The sequence below is a fragment of the Podospora bellae-mahoneyi genome, chromosome 2 (assembly GCF_035222275.1).
Source record: "Podospora bellae-mahoneyi strain CBS 112042 chromosome 2, whole genome shotgun sequence".
NCBI lineage: Eukaryota > Fungi > Ascomycota > Sordariomycetes > Sordariales > Podosporaceae > Podospora > Podospora bellae-mahoneyi.
In genome coordinates this window covers 599833-616031 of record NC_085881.1, presented here as the reverse complement: position 1 = coordinate 616031, position 16199 = coordinate 599833, and the positions used below count along the sequence as shown (strand labels likewise).

Sequence of the window (16199 nt, the reverse complement as noted above, 5' to 3'; positions counted from 1 at the left end):
TAGATAGGATGGAAGAAAAGTATATACACGTCATCCCAGACTTGGCTAGGCTCTGTAAACAATGGAGCCACCTTTTCTGTCTGGGAAAAAGAGATAAGAATGAGGATTGCTCACCAGAAAAGTGTGAGAAAACAGGAAACGAGTTGGGTTCAACATACAGTTTTGACCATTTTGATGAAAAAAGGAAACAAATGAGGGAATCCCATCCTGATGATCATATCTATCCACACCAAGCTGTCATAAAACATCATTAACATGCCAATCTATCCCCCATCCAACAGTGAAAAGGAAATCCAAACTTTCTCTTAGCCCGCAATGCTGAAACAAACTCAGAATGAAACCTCCATACCCGATGGGGCTATCGTCCTATTCTAGAGTCGCTCTCAAGTGCCATTCAACTGAGACCAAACTAACCGCCTCGAGCTTTTCTTTCCTCATTGCCAATCTCCAGGCCCACGCCAACCCCGCCACCGGTCAACTGAGCCCAAGCCACCTTGACCTGTTCTTTCCAAATGCGCGGTCTCCAGGTCCACGAGCAAAAGCAGGCAGACTTGCCAAAGCAGAGGTAAAGCGCAAACAGGATCACGGGAAAGACCAGGCATTCCACAAGGACCCTGACCGACGAGAAATAGACCAGTAAATCTGTGAGGCCGAGCAAAATAAAAACCGGTGCGGTGTTGTGATTCTTCTTGCTTTGTTGGTGCTGATCTGACATTGGGAGTTTGACTTTTGTCGCTTGGAGAGGCGGTTCAGTTGATGCTCTTCGGGGCTCGCTGAGCGTGTACGGCAGCTGCGTGCTTTTGGTGCTCGTGCTGGCACTGTCAGTGCTAGTTTTATCGGCTTGCGGTAATGTCTGGACTGTTACGGTGCGGTCTTGACTACATGGAGGCATGGTTTTCTCCTGTGCTGAGGCTTCAACAGGATCGGCGGCGGGTGCCTCGGGCGGGACGGGGGCTTGGGCTCTATCGGCTAACATGAGGACCAAGAAGGTGACAATGACCGCAAGATTGTCCATCTGTTCCTCAAGACTCGAGCCTTGGCCAGCCACGGGCGGGATTTGACCAGGGGTGTTTGGGTTGTTGACTTGTTGAGGTGCCGCGGTTGCTTCAACGAGACCATCGGTTGGCTGATGCTCATTAATGGCTCGCTCCGTCGTCGAGGTGTTGATAACCAAACCAGTTGGTGACTGGGCAAAGGCTATGTTTTCGGGCCTGGTCACGATTGAGGCGGTGAGCGAGGTAACGAGTTCCATGAGGTCGTTCAGTTTCATCTCCAGAGATGTGCTGCTGTTCGCCTCAGGTACGCCAGCGTTAGTGGTATCGGGCAAATCTACGTCGCGTGCTTCTTCAACTGTATGATTGGTTTCTTCATTGTTAGCCGCCACAAGCTGTATCGCCGGTTCTGAGCGATTGTTGATCGGAAGTCTACGGCGCATGGAATCTGCTCTGTGAGCGTCGGAATAAGGCTGCTGCCTTCGATGCCTCCGAGTTCTAAAGCCGGCTAGGTACTGGATAACGTCCATTTGGGAAGGTGTTAGGTGCAAAAGTTGGGCAGGAAACGAGTGTGATGATGTGTCAAAATTGGAAGAGAGAGGGGGGAAAAGGAAGTACTTGAGAAAGGAAATACTTGAGAAAGGAAGTACTTGAGAAAAGGAAGATCAAAAAACAAACCAGTGTCTTGAGAGCTTATAATGATGGGCTGTTCAACGTGTATGCTGGGCATATGGCTTGCGCCCGGCTGTTCAACCTCTCTCCAGCCCCCGTCCCCTCCCCCCCCCCCTTTCCCACTCCCGCCCCAAGCCAGACCAAGCAGCCGAAGCCGCATTGTCTGCCCTGTTACTTCAGCAACATTAAGAACGCGAGAAATCTCCAAGGAAGGTGTCAGTTGCTTGTGTGGAGATCCTACAACTTGGAGTCTGGTTTATCTTGCAAACTGCTGTTAGAGCCTCGATCATATCCCCATGGGGTTCCGGGCTATAGACCCTACTTCTGCAGAGCCGGCAAGTGTTTAGAAAGCCGATATGATAGTCCTATATCATGACAACGAGCAGTGCCCGAACTCCTTGCCCGGGCAGACTGAAGAATCGCTTCTCTGCCCCGCAGTTTGCCTTGTGTCTCACCTGACAACACCCACCGCCAGAAAGGTGACCATATGAGCCGGGAGGCGCCTACAATGTCTCCTCCCGCCCCGTGGCCGATTATCTCTTTTGGCTCCCCCTGGTGCCTTTACAGATGACGTTGACTACTATGACAATTCTCTCCCTCAACGGTTTCGAGTCCATAGCCTGCCTGGTCGAGGGACGTCATGATCCTCCATAGGCTTGGCCCGAAGCGGCTTTTGATGTGCTTTTCATGTTATACTGTTCATCGCCACCTGTTTGGGGGGGAAATCAAAGTACATCGCAGATGGCGACTGGTCCTAAAAATTCGGGACGTGCATGGCTGTGCTTGGGGGTTCTTCCGTGCCCGTTCTATTACTTGAGGTTCGCCTAAGCCAATCATTCTACGCCGGTCCACGTCCACACCAGCAATTATATTCTTTCACATGTCATTGTGTGAAGAAAAGTAGTGACACTTTGGTTCTGTTTGAGCTGTCAATTTAGGACGAATAACACTAACAACAAGAGCAATAAGCCACCCAAACACTGAACCTGCCTGCATGATGCCATTGCTCTGCCCATTCCATAGGTATTTCGAAAACGAGAGAAAAAAGTGCCCACGACGCCTGATCCTAACCAGCAGTCCACACCCTTCCCCCATCAATGATCCTGTAACCACTTCAACATTTGTCCATACGCCGTCTTCTGCGCCTCCTTGATATTCCCATCCTCATACTCCCCCACAACAGCAAAACCTATCATCACGTTAGCCAACTCTCTCTTTCCGCACCCCCCTGATTGAAAGAAATCTCACCATGCGGAACCCCAGGATAAACCTTCACCTCATGCTCCACCCCCCCCTTCCTCATCTCATCCTCCCCAGCAACCCTCACCTCATCAGGAAACATAGGATCGCTCTCCACATTGACCAAGCTAACCGGCGCCTTCAACCCCACAAAATCCTGCCTCAACACCATCGTCGCATGCGCCACCGCACCCGCCTTGATCCACGGTCCCTCCTTGACATCACCCTGCTCCACATCCTCCCCCCTTTTCTCCCTCTGTTGCCCCAGCAACAGGACATACCGTCCCCCTATGCAATACCCCACCGCATACACCCCCTCACCATTCCCAACCGCATCCGCAAACTCCTCCTTTGCCGCGTCCAGAACCTTGTGGATGATGGGTAGGATCTTGTCTTCGGTGTGTCGCGCAAGCCACATGTCAATCATGAAGCTCTTGGCCGTCTCCACAGCCTTGAGTTTAAACATCCCTAAGAAGCCTCCCCCATCACCCGCTTGGATGTCGGGGTCGTCTTCCTTGACTTGGGAATTTGGCGCCGGGTCGCCAGAGAAGAGATCTGGCATGACGACGACGTAGTTGCCCTCGATGGAGAAGATGTCGGCCTGGAGCTGGTTGTTGGTTGACTTGAGACCGGTACCGCCTGTTAAGAGGAGGAGTAGCCGGGCTGGGGTGGAAGGGTAAGATGGGGGTTTGGTTATGTAGACCTGGCAGGAGGGCAGAGTTAGTTCCGGTTGGTAGGGGTGAGGGTCTAAGGACGCTGTACATCTATCCCGCCGAGAGTAGTGAGCTCTCCTTGTGGCGCTCCACTGCCAGCTGGAGTTGGTCTGTCAGATACGCAGTTGTCGCATAGTTGTGGTTGCTCCGGAGGAGTTGGAGCGGCAATGGCAGAAAGAGCTGGAGAGTCTTGCTGGTCTTCGGCAGCGTCGCTCTCGGGAGCTCGGGTAGCTAGATCAGGTTCTGGGATAGGCATTTTGAGAATATGCGGTGATGAATGCGGGACTGATGTGAGGTAGTAGATGTGTACAGAGACAGAGAAGGAATTGGGGGGGTCCAGAGCTGTGCCGTTTCTGTTGGAAGCAACAGGACGTTTGAGCTAGAGCTCCCTGAAGAGGGGTCCTCAAAGCGACGTGAACCCTTGTGGTCAAAAGTCTTGGCGGTGACGTACCCATGGTGCAGATGAATGGTTAGGGGTTAGGGTTGCATTCAATGGTTCTGATTAATGCTTCAGAGCCACAAAATCACCAGCGCTGCATAAGTCTTCAACCATGCGTCGAAAGATCGTTAATAGGCCTCAAAACATAGTTGATAGGCCTCAAAAAGTAATTGATATACCTTAAAAGATAGCTAATAGGCATAAAAAGAATACTAAGAGCCCTATCTACTTTTGAAAAAGGTGTAAGTTGATAGTTTGATAGTGATTATGCGTATGACTAACTTGCAGTACCCATTATTCTGTCCACAACAACATGAGAGCTTCGCTTCTTTGGTGAGACTTGGTGAAACTGCCACACAAGGTGATCTCTTCAGCGAACTGTTCCTATGTAGTAGCTTTGTGGCCTCCAGCCCCAATGCCATCTCCCTTCAGGCCTCGAACAACATATGCATTGGGTGACTGCTTTTCATTAACAACACTATCAAACTACAATTTCATGGCACTGTCCCCTATATGCGCCCTCCCCCCATCAAACATTCATCTACTAAACTCTACTTTCTGGTTTTTCGTTCGCTTATGACCCCCTTTCCTCAATTCACCGCCCGCCTTGCATGCCAAACCAAAACCAGTCTGAAATCCATGATTTTTCTTTTGTTGCTCGCCCCTTGAAAAGATAAGAGGCAAGTGAGCATACATAAAATTGATAACAACCCCAAACTCGTCGGAAAACAGAACCATCGACGTAGACACTACTAGCGTCTCTGGCCCCCTCCTCCACCGCCACCCTGCTGCATCTTCAGCATCTCGCTTTGATACCGGAGCTTGAACCCGTTCGTGAGAGCTCTCATATCCGGGTAGGCGTTCTTCATCAGCTCGTAAGCATGGGGTACGACACGGACCACCCATCCGTTGACTTTGGAATTCTTGGACGCCTTGAAGCACAGGTGGAAATAGCCCGGGTGCTTCTTGTCAATGCAGAAGGCGTAGGTGGAACGAGTTGGATTGGCATCGATATATGTTGTGAGCCATTTTTCTGTTTTGACGTGTCAGTGATCCATCAGTGGCCAGAACAGTATGTTGGGAGGAAGAACTTACCAAGATCGGCACGCGATCCCTTCTGGAACTTCTCATGCTGCATCAGCTCATCGACCTTCTTCGCCATGGCCTTGACGTGGTCGACAATCAACTCGTCCAGATCGGTATATGTGTACTTGCTCCCGACCTTGAGGACCTTGCCCACAGAGAACTCATTGTCCTTTTGGAGCTCCAGCACGTCAATATGCTGGTGGACACCGTCGGCCACCTTCCACGTGATGGTAAGGTGGTCATTACCCTTGGACGATGGCCGAATGACAACCTCTCCGGGGGGTTGCCCGCCGAGATATTCCTCGGCCTGGGTGCTGTTGAAAGGCTTGAAAAGCGGGTGCTTGATGACCCTCTGAGTGCGTCCCGTCACCCTGTCCTTCTCGCGCAGCTCCTCACGGTCGGCATCTTCCAGTCTATAATCCCATTGATCCCGGCCGTGATCATAGTTCTTGCGATAAGGTCTGCGCATCTCCTCTTCCCGCATGGTGAGCTTGCAGGTCATGTCCTTGCGGTTGACATCGATGAGCTTGGCTTGAACCGTCTGGCCCACGCTCAAAACATCCTTGACGGAGTGGCGGTGCGAGGTTTCATGAGCCTCAATTCTGCCTTCGATGCCGCAGTCGAGCTTGACGATAGCGAAGTCGTCCTTCACAACGCGGACATTGACTGGCACAATCATACCCTCGCAAAGCGACTCCCTTGTCTCACCGGTGAACATGGTGAAGATCTGGTCGCCAGTAAGAGTTACAAAGTTCTTGCGAAGCTCTTCAAACGGCACTTGCAGCTCTGCCCTGATAGCCTCAAGCGTGGCGCGCTTCCGTTGCGAGTACTCGCGCTCCAACTGCTCGGCGTACTCCTCGAGGATCAGCTCATTCACCTTTTCTTGGACATCATCATTGAAGAGTTTGCGAACAATAGCGGCTGGTCCATTAAGGTCCGTCTCGGCCTTGACATCCTCTTCGTCGAGACCCAAGGCATCGGCGGCGACCTTGCGAGCCAGGTCGTAGTCCTCGGGATGGATACGTGTGTTATCCAGTGGATCCGAGTCAGGATGGGTAGAGTCGTATTCGATGTAGAGGAAGCTTGCGGCATTGTTCCACACTCTTGGGCCCAGCACTGGGATCTTGTGGCGAGAGAAATCACCAACCAGTTCGTCACGAGCATTGACGACACCGCCGTTGGCATTGATTCCCTTGATCAAAAGCTGCGCCTTGCGAGGGCCAAGACCAGCGATATAGGGAAGCAAGTTTGCGGTATATGGATCCTTCATAGCTTCGTTGATTTCAACACCGATAAGGTTGACCATATCAACCATCGCCGTCTCCAACTGCTTGAGGAGCTTGTCTTGCGGGAGATATTGCTGGTATGGGTGGATCGACAACGAGATCACATCCTTGCCCAGAGCGGCATATTCCTTCAGCGGATTTTGCATGTACCGAGCCAAAGCGATACAGTAGCGAGTAAGAGGATTCAACGTGGGGTGGTCTGTGACGCCCCGGGGGCTGTCCTTGTACAGGCGCGCAACCTCATCGTTGACGACGACAACATCCAAGAGATCGACACGACTCTCGTCAGTTTTCGGGTCAGGGTAGGGAGGGCCCATAAGACCCTTGTCGCTGATGAGGCCCTCGACGTCTTTGATGAGCCGTTGTGTGTCTGCCGAAAAGCCACAAATACCGACCATGTCAAACTCCTTCCGTACGCAAAGCGAAGCAAACTCCTCGCGTTGGTTCTCATCCCGAGCCAGGTTGTTAAAGGTGCCGTACTCATTCACCTTGCCATGCTCGTCCATACACGCCCAGTAGATAGGGTCGCGGCCGGGGTCACCCATGCCGTTGGTGAGAACAAGCACTCGAGGTACTGTGCCGAGAACCATGCCCTTGGGCTTGATCGGGGCTTGATCGAGACGCTTAGAATACTCCTCACGGCAGGCTTGGAGAAGCCGTTCCTGGCACGCAGTCCGTATGGATTCCTTGACACCCTTCTCAATCACCTTGTGGAGACGGTTAATGGCCATGTCGAGCACTTTTTCTCTCTCCCCATTCCACGCATCAGCCAGCGAGCTGAAGTTGTCGGATACGAAATCTTGGTAAAGATTCTTCCTAAAGCTACGCTCGTTGCTGAGCTCGACGCGAATTTCCACCAGGCCTTCTTCTTCTGCCTTCATCATCTTCAAGAACACCTCGGGCCGATCCACGAAATCCATGATGCTGTAGTTGACAAGATATTTGATCTCGTAATACGGATGAGACTCGTCGATCTTCCTGAGACCTTTTTCTGTGCGACGGCAGTTCACAATGCCAGTGCCGTAGTAGTTTTTACGGAAGAATTTGCGCATCCGAGGGCTGACGAAGAGCTCTTCTGCGTACATCTGGCGGGCCGCGTTGGTGACCTGTTCGGCCGTGTAGAAAAAGTTGTCCACTAAGCTATCCGCGAGCGAGATGGGGTCCTGGGGATTGTCATCAGATGAAACCCTCCTTCCGTCTTGTAGCGCGTTTCTGGCAAGTTGATCAGGCGAGATGCCGAGTGCCTGCACGAACTCGTAGGCCTTGGACTTCCTGATGCGCTCAAAGAGGGCTGTCTTGGTGCCCGGACGCTTGAGCTGTTCGGTCTGGTGACCCTCCTCCTGAGCGGCCATGACAGCAGCCTGCTTGATTTCGGCAGAGTACCGGAAGTTGAAGTAATCCTGTAGATCCTGCAACTCTTCTGTCGTTTCGGCCGCACGAGTCATGCTTTCGATGATGTCGTCCTGGATGTTGAGCTTCTCTTTCAAGCTGTTGTATGATTTCTCGAGCACTGTTCTCTTCTCAACCAGGGACCGGAACTTGATATCCAGCTCAAGAATGCGCCAGAGATCATCCTGGTTAAGCAACTTTTCGGCATCAATGTTGAATGCGGGAGCATCCGGATCATCACGATCCAAGTTTCGTGACTTCTTGGCATGAATGAGGTAGTCTCGGCGTTGCTGAAAAACAAAGGGCACTTCATAGGCGTCGATGACGAAGAACTCGAGTACCTGGCACACAGCCTTAGTCAAAGGCCCGTGAAGATCACTTGAAAGGCGCTTGTGTGGCAAGATGAGGTTGGTAATCCATCTGGCCTCCTCCTTGAACCCTTCGGCCGAAGTTTGCTGATGTTGGAAAGGCTTGCGATCCAGTTGGAAACGCTCTGGGTCGTCGTTGACGCGAATCTCGTTGTCCTCGTCGGTAAGGAGCTTCTCCTTGAGTTGCGACGGCTCAAAAACATCCTTGAGCTCGATCTGCTGCTCTTCACGTTCGCGCTCCTCCTCTTCTTCCTCCATCTGCAGAGCCCAGTCGTAGTCTTCGCCATTTCCGAAAATAGCTTCCATGTCGTCAAGCGCCTCCTTATCCAGACCAGTCGTATCGACGGTGAGACCCTTATCTCTCGGCCGGGCAACTTCCATATCCTCCTGGCGTTGGATGCGCTCCTCATCATCTTCGGGGTAGTCTTCCTCGATGAAGTCATCAAACTCGTCGGCTTGGCGGTGGCTCTGGCGGCCATAGGCTCGGTCGTCGGCCATTTCTTCGTCATCGTCGGAAAAGATCTCGGCCAGGCCGCGGCGTTCGGAGCCACGATCCTCATCGCGATGGCCGCGCTTCAGCCGCTTGAACTTGTTTTGCTGGACATGGTGTTAGCACATGATGAATGTTGATATGATCAACTGGCTGAGCGTACCTGGGGCTGTGCCTTGCGTCCCCAGTCTGGGTTTGCTTCACCGATGAGATCGAGATCTTCTTCGTCGAGTTGCTCTTCTTCTCTTTCGGCTCTCCGACGCCTCTTTCTGTTGCGTCGCTCTTCGACATCTTCGTCCTCCTCTTCCTCCTCGTCCTCATCGACAATGAAGCCTTCTCGAATCTAGGCACGTCAAAGATGAATTAGCAACAGAAACTACGGATGGTGGGCGCATGGTGAAGGTGGAGCATACTCTTCTAGCTTCTTCCTCATCATCGTCATCATCTTCTTCCTCGCTGGAATCATCGATTAAGGGCTTGTCCCTACGGCCCTCGCCGGCCTCCTCATCAAAGGAGGCATCATCATCCTCGTCATCGAGCTCGGCCTCGCCATCAATCAGGTTGCGCAAGTCGTTGCTCATTTTCGTGGTTGGGATTGCGCAAACTGAAGGTCGGTCTGCAGCAGTAGTACGGAGTAAGTTGGCGCGTTTTGTTGCTTGGCCAAAAAGCGGTCACTTGCGATAGTGGGAAGCGCCGCTGGCAATTGGGCGCGGGCGTGTGGTGTAGAAGGAAAGAAAGCAAAAGAAAAGGGAAAGGAGTGGTCGGCGCAAGTTGTCCAGCGAGTGGTGGGGATCTCAAAGGTTCTGGCTGCCTGCTGCCAAAAGTTGCCGGCGACACAGACGGGAAGGCTGACACTGCTGCGAAGCCAGGAAGATTGGTTTTTTTGGAGCAGCGCACGCCCCAACTGTGGCACCACGACGCGTTCAGCCTCGCCTGTAATCGTGCAGAGTATGTAGGTGGTCCGTGCTTCAAGGTCCAGTGATGTAAGACCTGGGATTCAACTTTGACTGTTCTCGCCCAGTAGCCAACGCACAATTCTTGAATACATGCTGCTTTGAATTTATATTCCCTCGATTCCAACACAAAATCCCGGCATCCTTTAAAATTGCTGGTTAACGAAGAATACTTTCCATTTCAGATCCACACACTGGTGCCGCATCCCAATGATTTTTAGGCTCTGTAATATCATTCTCAAAAATCCCTGATATTGATGATGTGTAACGTACACTGTCCCCTGTCTTCAACTACAGTTCAAGTCTCTGTTCTATGTAGTATCTCACTTTTATATTCTTCAAAGCTTCAGGTCGTCGGGAATAGCATCCCGGGCTTGACGCACGTGGGTTCGGCGTTCGCTTCCCCGGCAGCGGGGGCGGCGCGGGGGCGGAAGCTACCCAGGAAACTCCTTGATGTGCAGTGGAGGCCGAGAACGACTCGGCTCTTGGAGGCCAGGGATGAGATCATCAAGGGAGGACGGCTGTAGCGTGGCGGTAGCAGCCCAAACGCAGTGGGCAGTTAAACGCCCAGCGCTTATCTCCGCGGTCTTGGGCGATAGCTCTCTTCAGATATAGAGGAGGTCGCATGAAATCTTCCCAATCAAGCCAGACGGCATGGTTGACCAAAAACCAAAACCAGACGAAACACGCTTGCCCCTATTTCTCGCCGCGGACTCGAGATTTCCTGCCAGTGCAAGGGGACCGTATTGAATTCGTAATAAAATGACCTCAGATCCAGGCCATAACGGACGGACCTACCACCTAGGTTTACAGTAGCTACCAGCCCATCTTCAAAGTTGGGTTCCCATTACAACTGAAAGTCTTGGTTACCTTACACAGTGCAGTCTATTTCAACCAAACACTGTACTTTGAGAGACATGGACAATACTGATAAGTCAACTCTGCGCCTTTTTTTCGCATCTTGGGAAATCCAGTCGCATTTCCTTTACTGCTGACTCTCATCCAAGACATTGCAAATATTGGCGGCAAACCAGCCGTTCTCTAGAAATCATTGGTGAGCGTGCAGTGGCAGTTGGCAGGTGGAGGGCACCTTGATGGGACGTGCCCCTGGCTCATCCCCTGTCCCCTCCCAATCGCAGGGGATCACGGACACCACCCCTCCTTTGTGCCTCGTTTCTCTCTTCGCAGCCCAGGCCACCTCCTGGAACCCCACATTGACTGCCACTGACCGTCCGCGACACTCAGTCTTAGGAAACGTCCACATCCCCCCGATTTTTTCTGAATGAAACCTCTTTCTCCGCTGCCATCGCTTTAAGGCCTCACTCACTACCTCTTTGAACCTGTGCTGCGCATTGTCTGTGTCTACCTGCCTTGTAGCCTACATATCATACGTATACCGCCTCAAGGACTTCCAGGTTACGAGGACCTCTCCAACACTGTGGTTTGCCCTATCCACCGCTCACTAAACGCGACGAGCCCAGCACCCCGAGGACGTACGCGAGAATTCATTGCCAGTAATACCTATCTTTAGTCTCGGGTAGCTCTGAGAGGGTTACCACAGAGCAACAGACTACTTTTCACCGGCGCCCGACGAACGGTCCAAAGCTGCCTGCCAGCCCCCCGAGCCCAAACTCCACCTGTGTTGCCTCCTGCCCGCAGGCAATTGCGATCAGGTTCGGCGCGCGCTCAGTAATTCCAGACAATCGAAACACAAGACTCGTCGCGAATTCGAACCGTCTACCATGGCTGACGCATTCGCCCCGCGCTCTATGAAGCGCAAGAACGTCAAGGGTCTTGCTCTGACACCTGCCGCCCCTAAGCCTCCCCCGACCGCCGAGAATGCTCGCCCAAAGGGGGAAGACGAACAGCTAGAAATTGGTATCGAGTTCAACTTGGACTTGAAGCCTGAAGACCTGGAGATCATCAAGGATCTTGGAGCTGGCAATGGTGGAACCGTCAGCAAAGTCAAGCATATCCCGACCAACACAGTGATGGCCCGCAAGGTTAGTCTTCGTAAGGTGGCTTGCTTGGCTCCTTGGGTGTTCTAACCTCCAAATCACAGATCATTCATGTCGAGGCTAAGAAGGAGATGCGGAAGCGCATAGTTCTTGAGCTTCAGATTATGCGTGGCTGCCATTCCGACTACATTGTGACCTTCTACGGCGCTTTCCTGAACGAGAACAACGATGTGATCATGTGCATGGAGTACATGGATGTCGGGTGTGTTGTATTCTTGCTCTCAAGGTGTTTGACACGGCTGACAGTAATTCGGATAGCTCTCTGGACCGGGTATCACGAGTATTCGGTCCCGTCCGTGTGGATGTTCTGGGCAAGATCGCCGAGGCGACTCTTGGAGGTCTTACATACCTCTACTCAAAACACCACATCATGCACCGCGACATCAAGCCCTCCAACATCCTCGTCAACTCGCGAGGATCCATTAAGCTCTGCGATTTTGGCGTATCCGGTGAGCTCATCAACTCGATCGCTGACACCTTTGTCGGTACGTCAACATACATGGCCCCTGAAAGAATTCAGGGTGAGAAGTATACGGTCAAGTCAGATGTGTGGAGTTTCGGCTTGTCCATCATGGAACTGGCTATTGGAAAGTTCCCATTCGCCGCAGCGGACCAACTCTCTGATGCCGAGAGCGCCCCTGCCGGTATTCTTGACCTGCTTCAGCAGATTGTACACGAGCCCGCGCCCAGGCTACCCAAGAGCGACGCCTTCCCTCAGATTCTTGATGATATGATTCAGAAGTGTCTGTACAAGGAACCCGAGCGCCGACCAACCCCTCAAGAGCTTTTTGTAAGTGATGGCTCACCTAGCATGTTTCTCAACACCGACACTGACCCAACCCACAGGACCGCGATCCTTTTGTACAAGCAGCCAAGAGAACACCTGTGGATCTGAGAGAATGGGCCTGCGGTCTTATGGTTAGGGACAACCGCAAGTCCCATCTGGCACCGCAGCTCTCTCCAGCTATCCAGGATCTCCTGCGCTCCAGTGATTCGCCATCGTACCCAGCACAGAATGAGGGGGGAGTTCAGCAAACACCCACTTCAGGTGAGATTCCCATCTTGGGGACCATGGTGTCACCTCGTGACCAATTTGATAGCGTACCGACACGACCCCCGCCACGCAGCGGCAGCGGATCAATCAGCCTTGGCCGCGCAGGTGGAGCGAATGTACATCCGGGACTGGGACCGCGAGTAGCCAGCACGAACTCGGTGATGCAGCACAGATCCAGGCCCTCTGGCTCTGTTGCCTATGAAGACCAACAGCCCCCTCGTCGTACCGGCTCCCCCAGCATGGCTCCTCCTCCCCAACGTACAGCTCCTCCCCCTCAGCGCACCGCCTCTCCTAGCATGGCTCCCCCACAGCGCACAGCGTCCCCAAGCATGGCTCCTCCTCAACGCACATCATCTCCCAGTACCGCCACCAAATCAACCACCATTTCGTTGCCCATGCGACCAGCTCCTCCCAGCGGACCTCTCCCTCCTGCGCCGCGAAGACAGTTAACCTCCGAGGAGCTGAGAAGAGAAAACCTACGACGGGCCATGGGGCCGGGGTCGTCCTCAGGCGGCAGGCACTACTAAGAGAAACCATTCGTACGAGAAAAGGGTGTTTCCTTGCATCAAAATCATCATTTCTTTTCAGACTTGTTTTTCTCCTCGATTTTGTTCACTATTTTCTCTCAACTCACATTTTTCTCCACCCCTGATCTGTTCAGAATCGTGGGCACAAAGAGAAAGAGTCTCTCCATAGCTTCAGCGATGAAATACCAGTTCTATATCAGCAGACCAGATCACATTTATGCCGTCGCCTGCTTAATCAAGCCAACAGCTGTCCTGACCTAACTACAACATCACTTCTCGCCCAGCCTAAACGGGAGGATACGGGGGAATGGGTTTTTCTGGGAGGGGCTTGGGAAGCTGCTTGGATGGATGGAGCGGACGATGGATATTGTGTGCCAAGCCCGGCAGGCGATTTTGTTAGATCTGGAAGGGGAGTCAAGATGGAAGATGATAGGGGTTTTGTACAATGTGCAATAAACTTGGTTGAACACTGTGCGCCTGTATTCCAGGTTGCCTATCTAGCCAGCAGCTATGGGGGATCCTTGTGCTTACGCTTTTGTTACACTGGGTTTGGGCATCATGGTAGGTATGGAATGTTTTGAATACCCTGAACTGATTATCAACAACTATCCTCGGAGACCTACCAAGGATATCTAAAAGTCGGCGGACTATCTTTCAAGTGCCACTCCGAAAAAGTTGAGAATGGCATGCATGTAAGCATCTCTCTCCTCTCAAAAATGACCATCTCAGTCAGAAAGTCCCAAACTGTTTACCTACCTCTTGCTATTTGAAACAAAAACAAAAATCCTCTTCCAAAAGCTTTGCTCCGCAGTGATGGGTATATATCTCCACACCAACGCACATCAAGCCCACCAGGCACAACTCTTGCTTTGACTCTTCTTCATTCAAACATGACACACTTCTCAGTCCAAATATGCTATGCTATAATACCACGCGCGTACTTTCCCATGAAGTACAACAAAAACGCAATGCCATGCCCACCCCAAAATGCAAAGTTATAAAAGTAGTAGTAACAACATACCACCAAAGTCCCCATTCCCAGAAATTTATACAACAAAGCTCCCCAAAAAAATATAGGGGTATCACCATGTCCTTTTTTCCCCTTCATGTTTCCCATTTCGAAAAAGAACGCATCATCTTCCCAAGCCATAACCCAGACTCCCCCACCCTTTCCGTAAATAACCTCAAGCCACACCCAGACAACCCTAATCTCAACCTCCCCTCAACCCAACAACTTGCCAACTCTCTCCTTCAACACCGTCAGACTAGGCTGCCCAGCAACAGTAACAACCACCATCTCCCTCGCCCCCAGCTTCACAACCCTAATCCACTCGGGTGTCACCTCCACCGCCAACAACCTCACACAAATCCCCGCGTCCTCTCTGCTAATCGGCGTCCTCAGCGAATCCTTCAGCTTGGTCAGGACCTGCTGCATCGTAAACGACACCCTTGCCTGCCCACCACTGGCCTTGCACAACATCCCAATCACGGCCGCCACATCCTCCGCCCTGTGAAGCGCCGCCTGCCTCTGCAGCTCCTGAGGCGTAGGACCCGCGGGCATATTCTTCAGCTCCACCTCCTTCATCTTGATCCGCTCCAGCAGCGTCATCTTTGTTCCGTCAGGCTTGACCGCCTGCTCGAGTTTCTTGGCGGCTTCCTCCTTGGCGGCTTGCTCGGCTTCTTTTCTGGCTTGGATACCAGCCTTGAGGGAGTCAAGGGTTGTCTGCTTTGGGATCGCGGCCTTGAGAAGGCTCTCGCACTTCTTGATTGGAGCCTTGGGGAGGGTGCCGAGGAAGAGGGTGACGTTCTTGTTGGAGGACATCCACAGCGTGCGGAGGTTGGACTTGAAATCCATATTCAAGTCGGCCTCTCTGATCGGGCCCGCAGGTAGGGATGGGGAGAAGTGGATGCAGATTTTCTGGCGGCCATAGTCGGAGAGGATGAAGAGGGGTTCGGGGGAGGACTTGGCGGGTGTCCAGGTTAGGACTCCGAGCAGACGCTGAATGTCGACGAGTAATACTCTACGCTTTCCCCAGGTGCGGGTGACACTGGGGTAGAGGCTTCGGAGGTCGATGGGGGAGTTGGTGCCATTGTGGGCGTATTCCATGTTCAGGGTTTTGAGGAAGGCGGTCTGCATGTCGAGGAGGTCGAGGAGCTCTTGGGGGAGGTCGTAATCATTTTGGGCTGGGGTGACAACTGTCTTGGTGCGCTTCGGGATGGGGGATCGGATGTTGAGACGTTCCAGAAGAGCCGAGGTGTGAGAAGAGGCATCGGTCTCGTCGTCGGCTTGGTATGACCGCTTCTTGCTGGGTGTGGATGCCGGAGCGGCGCGTTTTGGAGTTGGCTTGGCCGGGGCGGAGTTCTCAGTCAGGTCGAATGTGACAGTCTTCTTCCTTTTCGAAACAGGAGTGGTAGTCGGGATTGGTCTCGACTCGGGCTCCCGACATTGCTTCTTGGGTGTGGGCTCGACCTCGTCCTGAACCTTCCTCTTCTTTGTAGTGAGGACAATCTCAATGTTGGACGTGCGACCAAAGATGGTGCCGGTGGTGGCCTTCTTCTCGGAAGTGACGTCCTTCCCAAAGGTCGAGAGCTTGGAGATCTTTAAGTTGGCAATACTCGACGTGGCAGGAGGGACCTTGGTGTCCTTGACGGTCGACCGCGTCTTACGGGGAGTTATTAAACCAGGCATGGTGATCTGGTTCTTTCTTTCCTGCAATGTTTTGTTGGAGGAGTTGATGGGAAGTCACAGCTGGGTATCTTTTGGGTAGGGAACGATGTCTTGAAAACAGCTGGGAAGAGCGAATGGAGGGAAAACAGAAGCAAGTGCAGGTTGAAGTCGAGAGTGGATTGCTAAAAAGTGAAGAACGCGAAGGAGCAAAGGCAGGGATCCGGGATTCCTGCCCCTGGCGCGACGCGCTGCATTCACGCGTAAATTGTTCGCGACGACGCGAAACAGGCGGGTCACAGCTCAGA

At 52.6% G+C, this 16199-nt stretch overlaps 6 protein-coding genes across 6 annotated transcripts; 2 read left to right on the top strand and 4 right to left on the bottom strand.

The window, feature by feature from the left end:
* Positions 1-409: 409 nt before the first annotated feature.
* QC761_200845 (uncharacterized protein) lies at positions 410-1522 on the bottom strand (the record flags this gene model as incomplete). Its single annotated transcript, XM_062875813.1, has 1 exon — positions 410-1522. The coding sequence occupies one exon, from the start codon at positions 1520-1522 to the stop codon at positions 410-412; it is 1113 nt and encodes a 370-aa protein (XP_062734339.1).
* Positions 1523-2564: 1042 nt separating this feature from the next.
* On the bottom strand, positions 2565-4030 carry QC761_200840 (uncharacterized protein). Its single transcript, XM_062875812.1, has 3 exons — positions 3666-4030; positions 2913-3606; positions 2565-2853 (listed from the first exon to the last, which is right to left on the bottom strand). The coding sequence occupies exons 1-3, from the start codon at positions 3870-3872 to the stop codon at positions 2759-2761; spliced, it is 996 nt and encodes a 331-aa protein (XP_062734338.1). The 5' UTR covers positions 3873-4030; the 3' UTR covers positions 2565-2758.
* Positions 4031-4471: 441 nt separating this feature from the next.
* Positions 4472-9576, bottom strand: SPT6 (Transcription elongation factor spt6). Its single transcript, XM_062875811.1, has 5 exons — positions 9552-9576; positions 9088-9531; positions 8838-9017; positions 5151-8781; positions 4472-5088 (listed from the first exon to the last, which is right to left on the bottom strand). The coding sequence occupies exons 2-5, from the start codon at positions 9253-9255 to the stop codon at positions 4808-4810; spliced, it is 4260 nt and encodes a 1419-aa protein (XP_062734337.1). The 5' UTR covers positions 9256-9531; positions 9552-9576; the 3' UTR covers positions 4472-4807.
* A 252-nt stretch (positions 9577-9828) lies between these two features.
* QC761_0031720 (uncharacterized protein) lies at positions 9829-10154 on the top strand (the record flags this gene model as incomplete). Its single annotated transcript, XM_062872270.1, has 2 exons — positions 9829-9896; positions 9978-10154. The coding sequence occupies exons 1-2, from the start codon at positions 9885-9887 to the stop codon at positions 10152-10154; spliced, it is 189 nt and encodes a 62-aa protein (XP_062734336.1). The 5' UTR covers positions 9829-9884.
* Positions 10155-11369: 1215 nt separating this feature from the next.
* STE7 (MAP kinase kinase (MEK)) lies at positions 11370-13532 on the top strand (the record flags this gene model as incomplete). The annotated part of the gene is made up of 5 exons (XM_062875810.1): positions 11370-11630; positions 11690-11847; positions 11904-12435; positions 12492-12693; positions 12746-13532. 5 exons carry the CDS (start codon positions 11370-11372, stop codon positions 12841-12843), a joined length of 1251 nt encoding a protein of 416 aa, XP_062734335.1. The 3' UTR covers positions 12844-13532.
* Positions 13533-14448: 916 nt separating this feature from the next.
* On the bottom strand, positions 14449-15915 carry QC761_200810 (uncharacterized protein; the record flags this gene model as incomplete). Its single annotated transcript, XM_062875809.1, has 1 exon — positions 14449-15915. One exon carries the CDS (start codon positions 15913-15915, stop codon positions 14449-14451), a length of 1467 nt encoding a protein of 488 aa, XP_062734334.1.
* Positions 15916-16199: the final 284 nt, after the last annotated feature.